Source organism: Eutrigla gurnardus (genome assembly GCF_963514095.1).
Source record: "Eutrigla gurnardus genome assembly, chromosome: 4".
NCBI lineage: Eukaryota > Metazoa > Chordata > Actinopteri > Perciformes > Triglidae > Eutrigla > Eutrigla gurnardus.
In genome coordinates this window covers 32,067,929-32,088,404 of record NC_139918.1, presented here as the reverse complement: position 1 = coordinate 32,088,404, position 20,476 = coordinate 32,067,929, and the positions used below count along the sequence as shown (strand labels likewise).

The window sequence follows — 20,476 nt, the reverse complement described above, 5'->3', positions numbered from 1 at the left end:
TGTCCTCAGCCGAGAGAGAGAACTCTCTATTACTTTGACTCAGTCTCCATCCTTCCATCCATCTTCCTTCATCTTTCTACATCTGTGCACCCCTCCCCTTCCTCTTTAGCATCCTTTCTCTCTCTCACTCCCCTGGCAGCTGTGGAGTAAGTTAATTAGTCGGTGGTTTTTGCGAGATGCTGATTGATTGGACTGTCTAACAAACCTACAGACTTCCTCTATCAATCTGCCCACCACATTGCATTGCCAGGAAGGAGGAGGGAACGGTGGGCCGGGCAGGGAGAGAGAGGGGGGACAAATGCAGGGACGAGAGGTTAGACAAGGAGAAGGATGAGAAAGGTGGAGATCGGAAAATGAGACTTTTTGGTAGATATTACTGTACTTCCTATTACTGTAGGAAGAACAAGAGAGAGGAAGAGCTTCTCTGAGAGAACAGTGGTTTTGTTATTTCCGAGGGACGACCGCTTAATAAATGGTCAGTGTAATTAAAGACACATGGATGCCAGGAGCACGGATGAGTTGTAAAACCTATAAAATTCCATAATTATATTGAGCCAAAGCGGACTCACTTTATGACCCTCATTTAAGTGCATACTGTAGCACACAACATTCATGTGCTGTTTGAGTGTACGTGGGATTTTTGTGTTTGTGCGTGCATGCGTGTGTGTGTGTGTGTGTGTTTGAGGCCATTTTTTCATCCGTCAGATCTCATTTTGTTTTGCTTCAGTGTTGCTGATGGGATCAGTGTCTATTTAGCGATGGGCCTATCATCACAGGCTTAATGGCTTTGGAGCACTGCAGTGATTTTACAGGCTGACAAACAACTCTGAATATGAATCAGGGGGACTTTCAATGTGAAGCACACCAGGGCTGCAACGAGCCGTTCATCTGGCTGCATGCAAAGCCCCATTTCAAGGCTCCTCAGCTAAATCAATACGGCAACGTTTGCTACATTACTTCGGCTTCATAATAAGTACCCACGGAAATCACAAATCACACGTTTCTCAACATTTACAACATTATATGCTTGTGTATAACATCGGAAACTAAATACAGATCCATACACTGCTGGATATACTTGACATTTTAATAAATAAATAAAAAAATTCAATCTTCTGTCAGTTGAGAAAATGCAGTTAGATTTTCCTGAGTTAACATGTCTGCAGGTTCGTGATGCGTTTAAAACGATGGCTTTCAATTTGTCATAAAACATCAATTCATGTAATGACGTATTGAGTGACAGGCTCCTCCAGCTCTTGTCATAATGTCGATTTTAATAACAAAGCAAAACCTTCGCAGGCTTTCTTGGATTTTTAAATCCACTCACTGATAAAGGGTTCAGCAATAACCGTGGGTAAAACCTGCTTTCTTTGTAAACCGCTGGCATGGATTCAAACTGTGATCATTACTACTTGATCAACATACCAAATGTCTCTAGACATATTTCTGCTGTTTGTACTTTACATTCATGAGTAAGCCAATTTCTTTTAAATCTCATTTGTTATTCTCAAAGTATTTCCAAGTTGCTGTCATGACTTGTGTGGTATACATTACACTCCAAATGAACTGTCATTTTTGTATTCCCCGGCGGAGCAAAATGTTGCACACAAAGCAAAGCACTTTCTTTGCTTTATTGCCCATTTGTCAGCAGTCTGCTGTTTTCTGCTCTAAGTGCATTTCATAGACCCGGCATCAAACATCATGTGATGAAAGTGTGGCCACGCATCCATCTGGACCTTTCTGTTCTCATCCACTTCTCTGTCCTAACTTATTTTGGAGACAGTTCTCTGTGTGTGTACTGAATATAGCATGTATACCATCACATCCTCCGTGGCTGTACTATATAATAACAGCATATTTCTTGCAGCTGAGAAAATACTGACTTTCATTCTTTCCACTTTGTTTGTTTCGTCGTGTTTAGTTTAATGGGGACTTGTTAACTGAAGTACTTGGTGTAAAACTTTTTGTATATTGGATTCTCCAGCTTGAAATCCCTTTTCAGTCCGTAATATATTCTAAGAAGACTTTGCCCTCCAGTGCAGAGGAGAGTGGGAGAGTGAGTATAATTTCAAACACTTTACAGCTGGGACATCATTTCCCACATGGCCTTTGTAAAGACTCGTGGCCCTGACCTCGGAGGAAACGTGCCTGCCGTGTTCCTCCCAGCTGAGGCGGCGACTCACCTTGAGAAAAGTGTCCAGGGATCCGTTTTCCATGAACTCCGTTATGATCATCACTGGTTTACCTACGGAGGCACATAATAAGGCAGCTGTTAGTGGGGCAGAATTACGAGGCGAGCAAAGACACCGACTATAAAGAGACGGGGACGGAGGAAGTAGTGGGGTCCACAGCTGTGACCGGCCTGCCTCTCTGTCTCCCCACCTCTCTCTAAGGGATAACGCGCCATGTCGTCATCAGTCACACTGACAGCTTCTAATCAGCCCTCTCAATAAACGCCAGGAGATAATTAGAATGGACCAATCCACCAGGATACGTGTGTGTTGGTGTGTATTAGGGGCCCTCCTGAGATCTCATGAATACTAATCAGCCTCGAGGGAAAGGGGGGGGGGTTGTGGTTGGATATGCACCTGCACCTGCACGAGTGTGTGTTTGTGTTATGAAGGGGCCTGGCTGACTGACAGGCCCCCGTGCACCATGGTCCCCGGCATGGCATCTGGTGGGGCTTACAAATGATGAACAAAATACCTGCAATCATATGTACACACACACACACACACACACAGAAATATTCACAAAAACCAGCAGTTGTTCCTGTTTTACAGGGTTCTGTCTAGGTAGCAGCCCCCCTACTGCCGAGCTGTGCCAATCACAAACAAACACACAGTACAAAGGACGATGTGTGTGTGTGTGTGTGTGTGTGTGTGTGTGTGTCTGCATGGCTTGACAACACACAGACTATGTCACTTGTGATGAATAGATCGCATTTCCCCATCAGACCTCAGAGATTCTGGGGAGAAAAAAACCTGGGGGAGAGATTCAGACGGCACTAGACAGAGAGAGTCTTCTTCTAGAATGTTTTCCTGAACAACACAGCAACTAGGGAATACAATTATAAATTATAAATAGATTGTACCCCCAAGAAGACTCTTCTTCCCTTCAAAGAAAAGGTCGTTCAAATTGCATGTTTCAGCATGTTTCTTTTTTTTTTTATCAGAATGTCATGCGAACAAAGATTCCATTGAATTAAAAATGTAAATGGAGAAATGAATTGAAAGCTAAAGTTAAATGGGGAGAGAAATAACTGGAAAACAAATTGAGGATTAAAGAGTGCAATGGAAATTGGACAAAAGAAGCGACGGGTTAAAAGATAAAAGAGGGAAAGGGGAAGAGGAGAGGAAAGAGGGGGAGGAAAGCAGAAGAAAGGAGAAGAGGAGAGGAAAGTAAAGGAGGGAGGGGTCAAACGCTTGTCGTGGAAAGGCAGGAACAACACCACCGAGGCCTACAGTGAGATTGTAGGTAAAGACAGCAATACATCACCTTAAACGAATTCACTATCTCACTGCGGCAAACACACACACACACACACACACGTACACACAGTCGCCTGGTCTCTGGTGGGGGTGTCTTCTCTGACAGTAACATTAGTCTCAGGGATAAAAGTGAAAGAGAATTGGATTTTCTTCTGCTGGGGGTGAGGACTGCTGGTCACATTTATCTCCACACGGGGCCTGTGCTGTGTGTGGTGTGTTACTGTGTGTGTGTGTGTGTGTGTGTGCGTGTGTGTGTGTTTGTGTGACAGAGCTGGTTTCAGGGCATGGCAAATGGGGGGGGGGGGGGGGGGGGTCACCATCTGATTTGGGCTCTGATCAGAGGTGGACAACATATGTGCTTTTGTGTGTGTTTGTCACAGCGACAGATAAGAGTTGATGGGATTGATCCCGACTGAAAGCAGCTTCTGACTCTTCACAGCCTTCTGTCCACCTCATCTGTGTGTGTGTGTGTGCGTGTGTGTGTGCGTGTGTGTGTGCGTGTGTCGGTCAAGTGCGTCTCTGATTATTGACTGTGAATTTGAATGCATCTAAGTTATTGTGTGTGAATCCATACATAACACACCTACCTCTGTAACCCATGTTTTTGAGTGTGTGTATTTGTCTGTGTTAAGCGTGTGTGTGTGTGTGTAAGGCCATGTATATGTAGGTGGATATTACTTTCAGTGTTGGATGCGGTCAAGAGAGAAGCAGGATGAAAACGCATTCGTGCTGTTGTGTCCGGTTAGAGGACCACGTGAGCCTTGCGTTCACACACACACACACACACACACACACACACACACACACACACACACACACACACACACACACACACACACACACACACACACACACACACACACACTCCACTATCACTTGCCATCATCTGGACACCTGCCATACAGAATTATCCCTGCAGCTCTGAAAGATAACAGAGGTTACCAATGAAAACCGGCCACACACACTCAAGCTGTGTGTATTCGCTCATTCCTTTCTCTTTTTGTCAAGTGGTGACACAAACACACACACTCTCGATGATACAAAGAGTTCCTTTCAGTCTTTGCAGTGACTTCATCACATGCCATCCACATTTCAAACACACACTGGCAAGACGTTTCCTCTTCATCTTGTCGTGGAGCTCCTCTCCCCTGTGAAAGCGCATAATTAATTAATCAAATTCATATTCATTCAAATGTGTGGCCTTTCATCGCCTTACAAAATAACGCATGTGTTTTTTGTTTTTTTACCTAAGCTAAAAACAAGCTCCCGGGGTCTCCCGTGTGTTTGTGTGTGTGTAGATTGGGTATTGACGTTCTGCCAGGTGGAGTGTGTTATGGAACAACCAGCGAGGAGTTTGCTTTTCTTTTACAGCTCTTCATTAAGTGAAAGTAGAAAAGCGTTGTCTCCCCGGGATAGAGCTAGGATTATTTAGGCCTGGTCTGTGCGTGTTTGTCAATTTGTGAATTTCTGCATGTGTGTCTGTGTGTATCAAAGAGACTCCATACATACAGTCCATCCAGTAAATGGCATTATGAGGGTCTGTGTGTGTGTGTGTGTGTGTGTGTGTGTTGGTGCGGGTGTAAACGAAAGTGATACAGTCTGTATACATGTGGACAATCACATTATGAGTGTCTATCTGTGTTTGCGCCGGTGGGGCCGCTTTACCGCGTTATTGAATGAGACGGCCCAAGGTACAAACGAGAAAATGAAATAACTGCTGTATTGATTAATGTTAAAGCTCCGGACTAAGTGATACAATGCTTTTAACACGGGACGGATCTCGGGTTCTGGGAAGCGCCATGTGCGGAGGAGAATCAGCGAGACAGAAACTCAATAACCTTATCTCCACCCCTGTGTTCAGCTCTCCTACCCCCCTCTTCACTTTCTCATCTCCTCTCATTTCCTCACGTTTGTCTTCTCGCCGTCTCTCCTCTCCATCCATCCGCCCCCTTCCCCCCCCCCGTCAAATCTTTTCTCACATCTTTTTTGTTCTCAAGTCCCATCTTCTCTCATTTCCTCGCTCTTGTGTCCTATCTCATCTCATCTCGTCCAACCGTCCGTCCCCTCCATCCTTCCCTCTGTCCCGACACTTTTTTTTAACTACGTTCCCACCCTTTTTTCTCCTCTTCCTCATTTGTCTCTGCAGTCCAATTTCAAGATCTGCATACGTATTCAAAACATGAATAATTTTTCAAAGACTCTGACAGGAAAGATTGAAACACGTTTTATTCGGCACACAAAGGCACACAGTTAAAACTAATCACTAGTTCCTTCAAACAGAAGACGGGTGGAAAAGACGGGTGGTTTTAATAGCACCTTTGTAGGGCTGCTTACTCTCTCTCTCTCTCTCTCTCTCTCTCTCGCTCTGTGTGTGTGTGTGTGTGTGTGTGTGTGTGTGTGTGTGTGTGTGTGTGTGTGTGTGAACACGATGTGGGCAGATGAGATGCAGCTCGGTAATTGAGGGTTTTCCAAATGAGCCGATTGTTGCTGCGATTAAAACACATAAAGGATGGATGGTTAAAATGAGGGACGGGGGAGATGAAGGGAAGATAAGGGGAGGGGGGGGGGGGGGGGGCAGGGGGGGGGGGGGCAGATTGCTGCTGATGTGTAGCGAGGCTGATAGAGAAAAGAAAGATCTGTTTTTTTCCTCCTTTTCCGCATGTGGCGCTCTAATTAGCATGACAATAGCAACAATCAGGTGACAGACAGCAGAGCAGTTTATTAGAGTGACACATAGCAGGGACTGAGCGAACACACACACACACACACACACACACACACAGAAAGCAATGGAAAAAGGAAAATAGCCAAGCATAAGAACAAACTCGATAAAAAATACAACTGTGCAAAAATTCAATAAATACCAGTGCAGCCATTAGTGCCTCCCCAACTGCCAGCATCCATACCCTCCATTGTTACTCCTCCGAGGATGTATTACCCCTACTGCTAGTCGGACCTCTAGGACGCTGTTACACTTGTAAGACTATCATTAACAATATCAATCATTCTAAAGTGCTCCTTCCTAGTTCGAGAAATGTGCTGGCTTTGTTACCGTGAGTCTTCTCCGTTTAAGATGAAGCAGCTGGTTAGCTTAGCTTAGCATAAAGAAATGAGGGAAACTGCTAGCTTTGTTATGTTAAAGCCAAAAATAAATGTGCCTACCAGCACCTCTAAAGCACTTACTCTTTATGCTAAGCTAAGCTAACTCCTGACTCCTGCTCCGTATTTAATACATGAGAGTGATCATGGAAGCAATTAAGCGTATTTTAGTATGCTGTCTACAGTATCACTACTACTGTATCTGTGACATACTCCTAGTGGTCCTCCAGCCCATAGTACTCCTCTAACTGCTGATTCTACGACTGCATACACCCACACAAGCCCATCCACCACACCTGAGCCCAGAGCAGCCAGGGTCAGCCTGCCTGATTAGACTGAGGGCAGTGTGAAGGGACCAGCTGGTGCTTGAGAAAAAGGCCTGAAGGAATTATTGACCCATCTCAACTCTCACCCCCGCTCGCTTTCGCACACGCACCTTGGGCTGTGACCTGTGAAATTACTGCTCCGCTGGTGAGATTTGTTTCGAGGGGCTCTATCAGCTTCTCAATGTGCCGTGAAGACGGTGAGAGGAGAGACACACGAAACCAAAACGAGTGGAAGTAGACAGACGCTCGTTAGGCTCGCGCACGGCCAAAAACAACGCACGCACACCGAGTTTTATATAATCATACAACAGCAAAGAGTGCCATATTATGTTTAAGTTGCTTGTCAAGCCAACTATTCCACAGTCTGCTGCGCTATGGTCCCTTGCCAGAAAATGTCAAGGATTTGGATTTGTCGTTATTTTCTGATACTTTAAATCAGACTGGTGTTTGCCATTGAAAAGAAAGTTCCGTAATTATAATGCTGCCTTGCAGAATTAAAAAAATAACCCAGGGACAGCACAATTTAGTGTGTTGCCATAGTTCTTCTACAAACTGACGCAATCAACTATGCTAAGGTGCAAAGGTCACGGTTAACAGGAAGAGAGAGAGAGAATAAGAAATGCAGCACAGTTCTCATTATTAATATGCATCCTGCTGAATATGCATGAGCCTAAAAACACATCCAATTAACTTTATGAATTATTAATATCCGTGATAAAAGCCTATGCATATGCATTTGATCTTTTATTGTTGGCCTAAGTGCCACCGAGCATCGGTGTGTGATGGACCCGATCTCCGTGTGTGTGTGTGTGTGTGTGTGTGTGTGACAGAGAGAGAGGGGGGTGAGAGGAGCGGGAAAGCCGAGTAGTTTTATTTGTCTGCCTGCATGTTCACAATTCTGTTCCTTGTAGCGACTATCTCCCTCATCCTTTTGCATGTCTGCGGATCTCTAACCAACATCTGCATAACAAGGTGTCAGACCAAATCCAACATGTTTGTTTGGCTTTGCAGTTAATTATCATATAAATACTTGACATTCGCTGTTGTTGAACCATCTCACACATACCGAGCTTTGCCTTTTGGTCATGATAGCAGATTTACTGAATGGAGTTCCTATCGATTCAGTAAATTTATCAAAAACTACAGAGCAAACTGTGATGTTGTGTGTTCACAATGACGTGTTCTGGTTATGAGTGAGGGAGGTAGAGAGAGGGAGTACCAGAGGGGATGGAGAGAAGTGCGCGGTGATTAAATAAGGAGATAAGATGGACACTGACTGAGAGGTATGAGTGGAGGGAGAGAGAGGGGGATAGATGGACGGAGTGTGATTGAGCAAGCGAGGCCCGGCGATAACGAATCTGCTATCTTGTTAAACCAGGCCTGTGTCTATCTCACCTACATGGACACACTCGCTCTAATTGCCTAACACAATCATGTGAGGTAAACAAGTGGCTGTTTGGGAGGCGGGCGGTCTCCCGTTCACATGCGCACCGCCATGTGTCATCAAGGCGTCGCCATGGTAATGGAGCTTTTATCTGATCCGGGGTCACCTCTTATTTACATCACCAGCAGCTCTCGCACAGTTACGCACCAGACGGACACACTCGTAAGTGTGTAGTTACACACAACAACTCACATCTTGTAACGACGCCCTCCAGCCTGATGATGTTCGGGTGGTCAAACTGGCCCATGATGGAGGCCTCAGACAGGAAGTCCCTCCTCTGTTTGTCAGAGTATCCCGCCTTCAGACTCTTGATGGCCACGTAGATCTCCCTCTTTCCCTGAACACGCAGCCGACCGCTGCACACCTCCCCAAACTCTCCTACACACCCACACACACACACACACACAGAAAAAGGCAGTAGCCATTTGTATTTGAATTCAACTTTTACTGTTATTAATATAGTCTGCTGCTGTTTCACTGGCAACTCACCAGCTCCGATGACTCTCTCTATGCGTATATTGGAAGCATCGATCTCTTTGGCAAAGTCCCTGACAGCCTGGTTGGGGTCTTCGTAGGTGTGAGGATGGATGTAGGTCCTGCTGCCTGGTAGCTTGACTGCGTGAGCAGAAAAGAAAGCAGGAAAAAAAAATTGGTATTAATATGAGAAATGATTTCTCCAGGAGACGGCAGAACTGTATGTTGCTCAGCAGCACTGTTTTCACATTACATTTGAAGGGATGCAAATGGAATACAGCTGTTGCATAGCAGGAACTTACATTTTCAAAATAAATAATTGAGTTCAACTAACGTGAAAGTGTTTGTGCCTTTACCTCGGCCATGTTGGAACTGCATCTTTTCTTCATCCGGGTCCTGCTTGGCTTTGATATATCCACAGTGCCTGGAAAATAAAATCACAGCTGGATTATGATTCTGTAGACCCATATACACAGTATAGGATGTCTTTTCCACCACATGGATACCAATAAAGCTTTTATTTATGTATTTATTTCTATACAAGCATGGCTATGCAATTTCACATAGGTGTCGGATTAAATCTCTGATCTTAACAGAGTGCTAAGCCAATAACTGTGTGTGTGTGTGTGTGTGTGTGTGTGTGCGTGTGCGTGTGTGTGTGCGTGTGTGACCAGTTCTTTTTGTCTCTACACTTCCACTCCTCTGAGACGGAGAAAACAAAGCCTCAAACCGCGCCTCTTTTTCTCTGCGTGTGTCTCATAGATGCCCCTATAGAGGCAGATCCATGCATAATGCACTCCTCTCTTTATCCATTTAGGGGATGTTTGCCACTGCTTTCATTATTATCATGTGTCACACACACTCAGAAACACACACCTCTGTGCCCTTCCCCACCCCTATGCACACACAGGCACCCACCCTGTAGGGCGGGTCAGTCCAACGATCAAGTCTATCAAGAAGTATTGACAAATTGATCAATTCAATCCTGCTGTCCAGCCATGAGGAAGCGTTTAACTAACTTTGTTTTACAGACCTCAATGCGGGGGATGCTGCTGTGTGTCTGTGTGTGTGTGTGTGTGTGTGTGTGTGTGTGTGTGTGTGTGTCATCTGTTTTATCCGTTTATTTTCATTCCACTTTGTTGAGCTTATGCCTAGAATAACGCTCAACAGCCCTGATCACCCATAATACTGTCTCTGAGATTTACCGCTCTTTTAAATTCAGCACAAACACTTAAGGACAAAAAAACATAAAATGTAAAAGCAGTTTAATATAACGAGGTACTAAACGCAGCATAAATACTGCAGCCTCCTCTCCACTTTCCCCCGCCTATTCAGCCCTCCTCAACCGTCGTACAGGTAAAGCAGCAACCCGTCGGTTTGTCCGTCAATCATGAAGATGAAGTGATTTGGGCTCGGAGCCAAGAGTAACTGGGAATCAGCAGCACACATTATTTGATTTTAATAAGCAGAGTGGATGAGTACATGGAGGAATGGAGACTGGAAGAAACGGCAAAGATTATGACTTCATATCATTTGAACAATTAAGTGCAGATTTTAATTTATCGAGCGCAGCATTTTTTAGATCTCTACAGTTAAGAAGCCTTTTATTCAAAGACCCAAACTGGAACAGATTAACATGTGAAAGATAAGAGAGCTACAACAGGAAATAAGCAAGGAAGCTCTGTTAAAGATCTGTACGCAGGCCCATAGTCCAATGGAAGAAAATAAACCCCCCACTTTATAAAAAGTATTTATAAAATGCAAAAAAACCCTTATATACTAAGATTACAGAGGGAACTTTTTTATAGAAACGTATACATCAGTAATGGAGATAGTGGGAGGACATTGAGATGGATAATTGTAGGAGCAGCCACTAAGATAAAGGATTAAAAGGAGAATTGTTTCCTGTGTATATTGGATTGAATATGCATGCCTTTGTAGGGTGAAATTATGTGTAATCCATGTTTAGCTTTATTTTGTTATGCTTGTGTCTTACATTCTGAGTTGTTTGAATACGTAGGACCTTATGTGTAACCTTTGCAAAGGCAACTGTCAGAAGGTGGAACTACATTTGGATGTAAAAGGTGATGTGAGAAACGTCCAAGTAAGGAACTTTGAATAAAATATATAGCAAAAGTTTATAAAAGAAAAGATGGGAGAGGTGAAGTTTGATAAAGGTGAAACAGACATTTAATAAAGAGGAATACTGAAGCATATATGAGTATCAGTAAATCTGAGTCATTTGGTGTTTAATCTGTGTGTTGATTTTACACAGCTGAATGCATGGTGTAGCCCAGACATCAATAGGCTGTCTAGGGAATAGACACACACACACACACACACACACACACACACACACACACACACACACACACACACACACACACACACACACACACACAAGGGTAGAGACTGGTTGCTGGTGTTTGGGGATAAAGAGGAGGGGGACATAATGTTCCTTGGGCCCCGCCTGGTTATCAGCTGGACTCAAGCCAGTCAAACACCAAGGGACTATCATTACCCCCTTGACACCCCCACAACCCCCCCACACAGGGCTTTGGGGCATGTGTTTAGAGCATATGGGGAATGGGGACATGGGTCCGTGATAATCCCTCCACACATGAACACACAAACGCACACAAACAGTTCTGCAAAACCCACGTTGGAAACACTTCCCCATGTGCATGTGTGTGTATGTGTGTGTGTACGTGTGTGTACGTGTGTGTGTCATCACCGGTGCATGGCTGCATATGCGAGTGCATGTGCCTGATGGGAAATCAACACATTTCCATAGTAATTACAGGGCGACTCATTTCTCCTCTTCAGTTAGAAGTGTCATGAATCATTAGCGCTGCAGTCTTAAACATGGCATAAAAACCTGACATGGCTGTGGCTTTTGTTTCCCCCAACAGCTGCGTCTCTGTGTGCGTTTTGAAATAGATATTTCAGGGAATACATTCAATTAAAATGCAACTGACCTGTAATGCATCTATTAAAGAGTCTAGAACTGGACTCAGGAGGACAATGTGGAAGTCCTTTTCTGATGTCAAAAAGTGGTAACGTGTGACAGCAGTGCAGAAACAACAATACAGAGCAAATGGCTGTCACAAGGTTTTCACACATATGGATTATTTCAGGCTCTTTTTTGGCAGGTCAAAGAAACACCGACTTTAGCTCTTTATAACGAGGTACTAAACGCAGCATAAATACTGCAGCCTCCTCTCCACTGCTGGTCGCAGCAATATCATGTTGTTTTCCTTTCTTTGTAAAATATCTTCAGTTTATACTAGAAACATTAGTGAACACGTTGGGGATCAATCCTGTGTCTTAAAAAATGCACTATGCATTACTGTTTGGTTTTGCGGTTCAGCAGCCAATAAGCAGCGAAGAGAACGGGCATCAGGAAATAGTGTACACCTGAGTAGCTTGTCCATTTAAGTGGCTAAACAGCTGACATCACTCTCGTCTTTTCCTCCCAGGCATCCACATGCTGCTGTAGTTTGCATTCAGGTTTTGTGTTTTGCATTCACAGGGCCATCACTTGCCCTATAACCAAGTTTACTTGTCCGAAATGGAAAACGAACTGCAGATTTAAATAATTAACAAGGATTTAAACAATTGGACACAATGTCAAAAATGCGTGATTGTATTATACTGTATAGTGGTTGTTTGCATAACTGAGTGTAAATCCACAATACATTTTCATAGTATATCTTTATTCATGTGGGACTCCAGGTGAGCCTTAACCAAACGAAATGCTTGTAATCGAGGAACATCTTGCATGTTTTGTCCACGGCTTATTCAGCAAAGCAAATTAGTAGTAAGCATATTTAGCTTATTGTTAGGATAGCGTGGTTCTGGTGACCACGTAGCCGTGTTGAGTGTTGTCTGCTATGGATTTGGATGCCACAGGTTTTCACTTTTACACTATTATAGCCCTTTGAGCTGGAACGGACTTTCTAATAAGATAGTCCTGCTTGCATCGTCAACCACTGCATCTCTGTGTGAAGTTAGCGCTATCTGTCACCGTGGGAGAAATCACCGTTCCATTTAGCTGCCATCTAATTACACTATACGCTTTCATACAGTCTACTCACACGCACGCACACAGGGCTGTGTGTTCACGCTGATTTAAAGTGCACACACCTGCACCAATCGCCACCAAAACACACTCTTTAATGGAGTGTGATATCACTGTCACACCCGGGCTCTCACCTTCCTCTCTGCCTCTCCGGCTGTTCCACTTCAGTGAGGACAACAGGCTATCCCTGTCCTCCAAAGCCACACACTCCACATTTGCATATCAATTTACTTTTTTAATATAATACTCTGTCACTCGAGACCCATTTGTCATTCTGCTAGCAGGCCCCCACTTTCACAGAACGCCGTCCATATATTATCGGCACCGTAGCCCCTCCCCTGTTTTCCTCTCCCCTTTCTGCCCTTTAACTCTCTTGGGTGTTACATTCTTCTGTAATTAAGGGCGCACTCACACCTGGGCCATTTGATTCGGACCGTGCCTCGGCACGATTGCCCCCCCCCGGCCGGCTTGGACTCGCACTGCTCCAGCCCAAATGGGCCTCGGCCCGATTGCCTGTTGTACATACGTCATCACGTCGTAATACGACACACGCACGGCTTGATGTTGTTTTCAAGAAGCACCGTCTCAAGTCATACAATTGAGAACAACACAGAAAACATGACTGAAACTTTACTGACAATCCGTCTGCACATATTTGTAGTAAACACTTGGCCTGAATCTGCACATGTGAGCGGGAGCGATCATAAGCAAGCGGCCATGAGCAGGCAACACATTTTGGACGGAGACACAGCGGCATTTTTATTCTAAAAGTACCAGTCCGGTTCCGCTCTGGTCCCGCTTACACCACGAGTCTGAAGCCCCAAGCCCAACCCAGAATCCCGCCGTGTCCTGCACAGTCATCAACAGTATTTTCAGTCACTAATCAGCTCGATCGCGGGGAGCTCCGAACACTGAGTGATAATGAGAGGGACGGCCTATCGATTAAAGCCTTCGTCATGTCCACGTTGCGTACCGGTGCATGTGCTCGTGCATGAACCGTACCCAACTCAAATCCACTTCTTCCAAGCATGCCGGGCCGAGGAAGCGTACCGTTCTAAGTACGGAACGGAGCGCTCACACTGGCCAAACAACCCGGACTTAAGGCTCAGTCGTGGTCCGGTTGGTGTAGTGTGAGTGCAGTAAAGTAAGTAAAAACATTCCCCTTTTCCAACAACCCACATATCCTCTTTTTCTTCCTGCTGTTTCTATCCATTTATTCTACCCCCTACAGGCCCTGTCCTCTGCTGCTGTCCTTTTTGATAGAAAGAGTGGACACTGGAGCTGGAAAGAGAAATAAAGAGAGAGAGAGAGAGCTGGAGAGGGAGTTGAAAAAAGAGTGCTGACAGGCAAGAACGCACAATGGGGGTCCAAGCCTGCATACCAACTAACAAGCAATCAGATGAAGGGGAAGAGCGAGGGGAGACGGAGGAGGCAGCCATATAGGAATACAAACGGGAAGGTTAACGTAAGAGAAGTGGACAGAAAGAGGGGCGGCGTTGTGTGCTGCAACAACAGGAGGCGGAGATGAAAAGGGAAAGAGAGAAGAGGGATATTATGGAAGAAAGAGAGCTAAATAGGAATGGAGTGAGTAAAAAAAGGACGCTGCTGCGTGTGCAGGAGAGAGGTGGAGAGAGGTGGAGGAAGCAGAGTGACAGAAAGGATAAGACGGATGATGGGCAGATTAAGAGCAGATGTAGAATAGAAGAAGAAGAGAGTGTCAATCAACAGTGTGGCTGCACGACATGCCCTGAAAAACAATGGACTTCACCGCGATGCAACGGTAAACTGGAGAAAATGAGGCCAGTCAGTGGTGAACCAAATATAGCATATAAACCTCAACTAATCTACATTACTATATCACTTTCATTTGATCCACATAGACCACATAGAGGAAGCTGCATTCTACACTTAGGGCAGGTCACTAGTCCATCACAGGGCTGAGATAGATAAATTGGAGTATTCAGTTCACTTGACACTGGGAAGAAACCAGAACACGTGGAGGTCAAATCACATGAAGACAGGATCAAGGCTGAATTGAAACCATGCAAACCATATCGGCAGTCCTCAAATTGACCTGAAATCCATATTCCCAGAAAAACAGCCAAATGTCACCTCTAATTGCCATATATATAGTATAGTATCAGTAACCAACAGTCACATTTGTATCACATTTCATCTGAAAATTCCAGAGCAAACATGCGGTTGGTAATGCAACACTGTTAAAGGTAGAAACCGTTGTCTTGATCAGGTGGTGACGTGTACAAAAACCCAGTGTGAATCAGCCTGATTGTGTAAAGCTTTATGAAAATGTGACCTTTTTTCCCCTGATGTGTCACTAATATGCCAAGTCTTCATTTATTGGTCTATTTAGCCTGGAGCTCTATTGCTGCTCTCAGTCTAACTCCGGGCTATAAAGAGTGAGAGACAACATCTACTGCGCTGAGCTGCACTGATTCCTACTTCCTCTGATAATTACAAGCAGCACTCGGCGATCCTGCTGTTATTTTAGTTGGCAGGGCCCCGCTGCAGCCGGAAGCAAGACAATGACCTCTGGCCAAATCTGTACTGCTCTGCTACTGTATTCCCCGATGTCATGTCTTTAAAGCCTTAACACTTCTTCATGATGAAGGGAAAACAGAGAGAATACATAGCGAGAGAGAAGAAGAGGGAGATGAAACAAAGAGGGATAAAAAGGTTTATTATGCACTAAAGGTAGAGAAAGGTTGAAGAGAGGAGGAAAACACCGACGGTGGAATAACCTTGAAACAAAAGTGGGACCAAAGCGACAAGCCAAAGATGGACGAAGTTGCGTGAGAGACGCGAGATAAGAGTTTGTCTCCGTGAGAGTGAATAACCTTGGACTAATGTTAGCGCGCGACGTGAAGGGGAGCTAATAAAGTGTGTGTAGTTCTCCGCTGCGTGGTTTGTTTTTATATGGCTGGCCACCTCTTATAGGATTAGAGGCCCTGCTGCCAGACGGGAGAAGGAACTGATACACGGAGGAAATGGAGGAAGAGTCAGAGGTGATGATTTGTAGAGAGAAAGACTACGTTTCCTCTCCTCTCTCCTCTCCTCTTTCATTTCCTGTCCTTCCACATTATTTTCCCACTGCTAATCAAAATGACTGGAGAAATGAAATCAGTAAATCATTAGTCACCCCTCTGGCATGACTCAATGAAATGACACATCTATCCTCCTTTCTTCACACACACACACACACTCTGGGTATCTGCTCTCATTACTCATGATAATGGTGATTCCATTTAATATCAAGCTATTAAATAAAAAATAATTACTGGGAATGAAATCAATGGAATAAATTCACTCATTATTTCACAGCGAAACTGAGGCCCGAAAAACAAAACGCGTTCGCTGCTTGGGCGATAATAAACTATGAGGTTCATAAAATATAATTGTGTATATTTAATCAAGAGTCAAAACAGCATGAAAAAAACAAACCGACAGACAACAAAGTCTGGGTGATGTAACGCCACAAGTGGCCCTCCCTCTCTCTCCATCCTGGACGTGTCTGGCACCGGCTCAGCACTCTCTGACCGCGGTATAAAAAGATTTACTCAGCCCGGGCTAATTATTAAGAAGGGGAAATGATTAGCTGAAGAGTTGAGTGATAAATCCATCCATGTTTCATTAACAACCTGTTTGGAAACATTTCATTTGGCTCTTGCTCATTAAAGAGAGTGGTGATGGAAGGAAAGGAAAGGAAGGAAAGGAAGGAAAGGAAAGGTGGGGGAGAGGCAGCGAGGTCTGTGGTAATTGGTGTAATGTAACGGAATGTTTAACAACCTGATGAAAAGGTCAAATGAGAGAGAACTAAAAAAAAGAGAGTGAGAGACCGAGCATGTCGTCTCTATCATTAAGGTGAAGTTACCTTTCTACTCCCGATCGGAACAGTGTGAAACTAATTCCCCTAATGATGTTACTACACTGACACAAATTGATTGGGTCACGATCGTAATATGGGCAAATTTATTTAAATGCAATATAAATTTAAAAAAGAACCCCCGACCAAAAACAGTTTGGCCGTTTGTCTGATGTTTATTGGACATTTGATCGATCCCATTACAACATCTGCTCATTTGCATCAACGCCTGTGTGAAGCGTTTTGTTTGCACCTGCGGCGACTGGCTGCTGTTATTTCTGCTGCTTGTCAGCTACTTTCCAGGCATTCTGCACACAAAGCTGGATTCAGCTGCACCCACAGCTTAGCTGCATTCATTGAAAGCACCGGCATCCAAGCAATACATACAACTATGAAAACATTACACACACACACACACACACACACACCTCCCCATGCTAAACGGTTTTGTATTGCCCGGCTGCCAAATCATTATTAGTGCTATTATCGACAACAGACCAATAACAGAACAACAACACCCACAGGGAAGGGAATACATTGGCCGATGTCTACCTCCACCAAATTCACCATAATTACCATTCGGCAAACATGGGTCTATTATTTGTGCCTTTGTTTATGTTTGTTTTGTTTTGTTTTGCAAATCTGCACGAGATTATGCACACAATTGTTATGCTTATTTATGAGAGGATTCTCAAGGACCTCCTGTGGTTACAGTGATTCATATTTTGGAAACCAGCATTGACTGCTCACTACTCTTTAAGAGAGTAGAAACAAAGCGAGAGCATCTTTAGCTTCTGTACTGCGACGTATTTCACAGTGAAACAGAATATTTAGGGGTTTAAAACAAATCCTAAAAAGACGGTGGGCTTAGAGTTTAGTGTGACTCAGAGCTACAGAGGACTGCTTCTCACACACACACACACACACACCTGTTGGTAGATTTGGAGGAGGACGAGATGAAAGCTCTGTTTCAGGTCATGCAGATGAAGGAAGCCCAGCCTCCCTCCATGCCGCTAAACAACCGAGCTCCTGGCCCACCTGCCAGTAAAACCACACCGGTCACGATGCGTCATGCAGGGAAGGTTCATCTGCATGCTGTCGTTGCCCATGCTGCAGCGACACGGAGTCGATACACAGCTTCCCTTGAATGAATTATTTATATTCAAACACACGTCTCTTCCTATCTCTCTTCATATTGCTGCGTTAGCTACGATCCAACGACGGTGTGCCTCACGAGTGGACCACAGTCTCATTTGATTGGATGGGGTTTTTAAACAACCCCAGAGTGCAGGATAAGTCATCCACCGATTGAAACCGTTTACAGGAGAGGGAGGATTTGATGGTACTTTTTATCGAGATAAATGATTTGCACGCCTGTGTACGACACATGAATGTATGTATAACAGTTGCTCAACAAATGACTGAACCGAGTGAGAACTACAAGGCAGCGTTCCAGTCTAATGGAACTCAACACACAGCGGGACTGACAGTTACTGTTCAGAGGACGCGTTTCACAGTCAAACGCAGTTTAATGTGACAACGTGATAGGAGGAGTACATCCCAAGTTTAGTTTTTTTTTCTTTTGCTAATTTAATGGTCTCCTCTAATGAACGTGAGCTGCTGCTCAGGGCAGAGAGACGGTGGGGAAAACAGCGTGCAGAGCCGGCATAATTTCACACGCAACTGTGTATTAAGGGTTTATTTTGACCAAATCAGAGTCAGTGGTTTTGTGTTGTTTGAATGAAGTGTGTTTAACACTGAGTCAACAAGGCACTTAAGTTAGGTTTAGTTTGTGGGGAGGTGTTCGGGTGTGTTTATTTCCTTTAGAGTCAGAGAACAGCACACTCTGCTCTGCCTAGGTTACAAAATGTAGATTTTATTTATTCAGTGCCTTTTATATTGGGCATCAATGTGTATGTGCATATTGTCCAAAAAACAAACTTGGAAGTGTAAATAAATGCGTCAGATTGCAGTTAGCCTGTAAGACACACCTGAGATGCGAGAAAAACACGTCTGCCATGTTTGCTGCTTATAAGGGGGATTTGTATTCGTTCATCTGCACTCCTTTGGTGTCTTAAATCTCAACTTCCCATATCTCCCATTAAATCCAACCAAACACACGACATGTTTGAGCCGTCGTTTTATACTCACTAAGTCCGTCCCTTTCTGTCGCTACCTCTTAACTCGGCTCTCTCCTCTCCCGACAGCATGTTTTCATCAGCGCATGCTTCCTCTTGTTGTTTTCTTTCCGCCCTCCCGCTCCTGTTTTGTGCCATTAAGTTTTTAAGAATAACCCTGGGCTGCTACAACAGATGCTGCGGAGGTAAAAGAGTGAACGTGCACAGGCATGCACACGACAGAGCATGCTATTGTGTTCAAACGGCGTGTTAGTGAAACTAAGAAGTCTTTTAGCTGGAGTCAGCCACGATATAATGATGTCTCACTCTCCTGCGTGACTTTCTCTGTCTGCCTTTCTCTCTTTGTTCTTCAAAAGTCTCATCAGAAAACGTTGGTTTTGCTTTTTATGCATCTAGAATTGTAGGATCAATCTGTTCTTTTTGTCGTGGATACAAACAGAATGTGATAGCAATAGGTTTCTGTTTGAGCTAATCAATCTGGCTTCAGTAAATAACTCCAATGCAATGAATCAATTTTTTTTATCATTTTAAGATTTCCCGACATTTAACAGATTGCAGCTTTTTGACTCCCTGCTGAATATTTCTGAGAGCAGATGCACTCAACAAAGCCAGACTCTGAGACACGTAGCAGACGATGCTGCTTTAAAATGATCACATAGATGGAACCACTTCACACCGACCAAAACTCCACATAACAAAAAAAACACCCAGGAATCTGGCTCGGGACCATAGCTCACACCGGTGGCAAGGCTGGAGAGTCATTAGGCTGCAGACAAAACAGAGGCGTGCACTCTCACGTGCACACAGATGCTGAGAGGCAGAGGCTGTAACATGGTTAACAAGGAGTGAGAAAAACTGAGGACCGAAAGCTTTTTTTTGAGTGAAAGGCCATCTGCTGAGTCCACGGTGATGCCAGTCCCTCACTGGCTTCCCATCGCTCGCACCTGCCAGCCTGCCAAAGCACCCTCAGGAGGACAAAAGCACCAACTCACACAAACCCACACACACACACACTCGGGCGCATATTCTCGCAATAACTGGTGTGATTTGTCAGCAGCGTGCTGCGTCTGAGGAGCTTTGGACGTTTTTTCATGTTCCCCCTCCTGCGGTAACAATAGCATAACAGCACTTTATTAAACGAGAACACGACAGAACAGAGCGGCCTGCAAATCAGCTCGTTTATGAGGCATAGCTGTGTAGTACCCTGCCAGCAAAAAGGCTGCAGGGGAGTGTCTGTGTGTGTGAATGGGAAAGACAGAGAGGCTATACATGGCATGCATTGTTATTTTATAGTTCAGTGACAGAAGAATGTGGTCAGGGTTGTGGATTCAAGGTGCGAAACAAGACCAGAAAAAAGCTCCCGAGCACTTGTATCCCAGTCGAAAAGATTATTGGGGAAATGATATAAACTGCTGACATTTAGGGAGAAAAAGGGGTCTGGTGGGAAATAATTTCAAAGCTGGCTGACTCTCCGTGTCAATTTCAATTCCAATGTAATCATCATTCACGTCGGAACCCATTCTCGTGGAGCAAGAAGTGTGAG

General features: G+C 44.5%; 1 protein-coding gene across 3 annotated transcripts in view; it reads right to left on the bottom strand.

Annotated features, from left to right (window-relative positions):
• LOC311011927 (ephrin type-A receptor 3-like) overlaps window positions 1-20,476 on the bottom strand; it is a 72,713-nt gene that overhangs the window by 8,296 nt on the left and 43,941 nt on the right. For all 3 annotated transcript variants that reach the window (XM_084007144.1, XM_084007145.1, XM_084007146.1), the window contains exons 11-14: window positions 9,191-9,258; window positions 8,850-8,975; window positions 8,553-8,738; window positions 2,184-2,245 (exon numbers count right to left, since the gene is read on the bottom strand). In XM_084007144.1, the coding sequence (XP_083863270.1) occupies window positions 2,184-2,245; window positions 8,553-8,738; window positions 8,850-8,975; window positions 9,191-9,258 (442 nt within the window). The remainder of the gene's footprint in view (window positions 1-2,183; window positions 2,246-8,552; window positions 8,739-8,849; window positions 8,976-9,190; window positions 9,259-20,476) is intronic.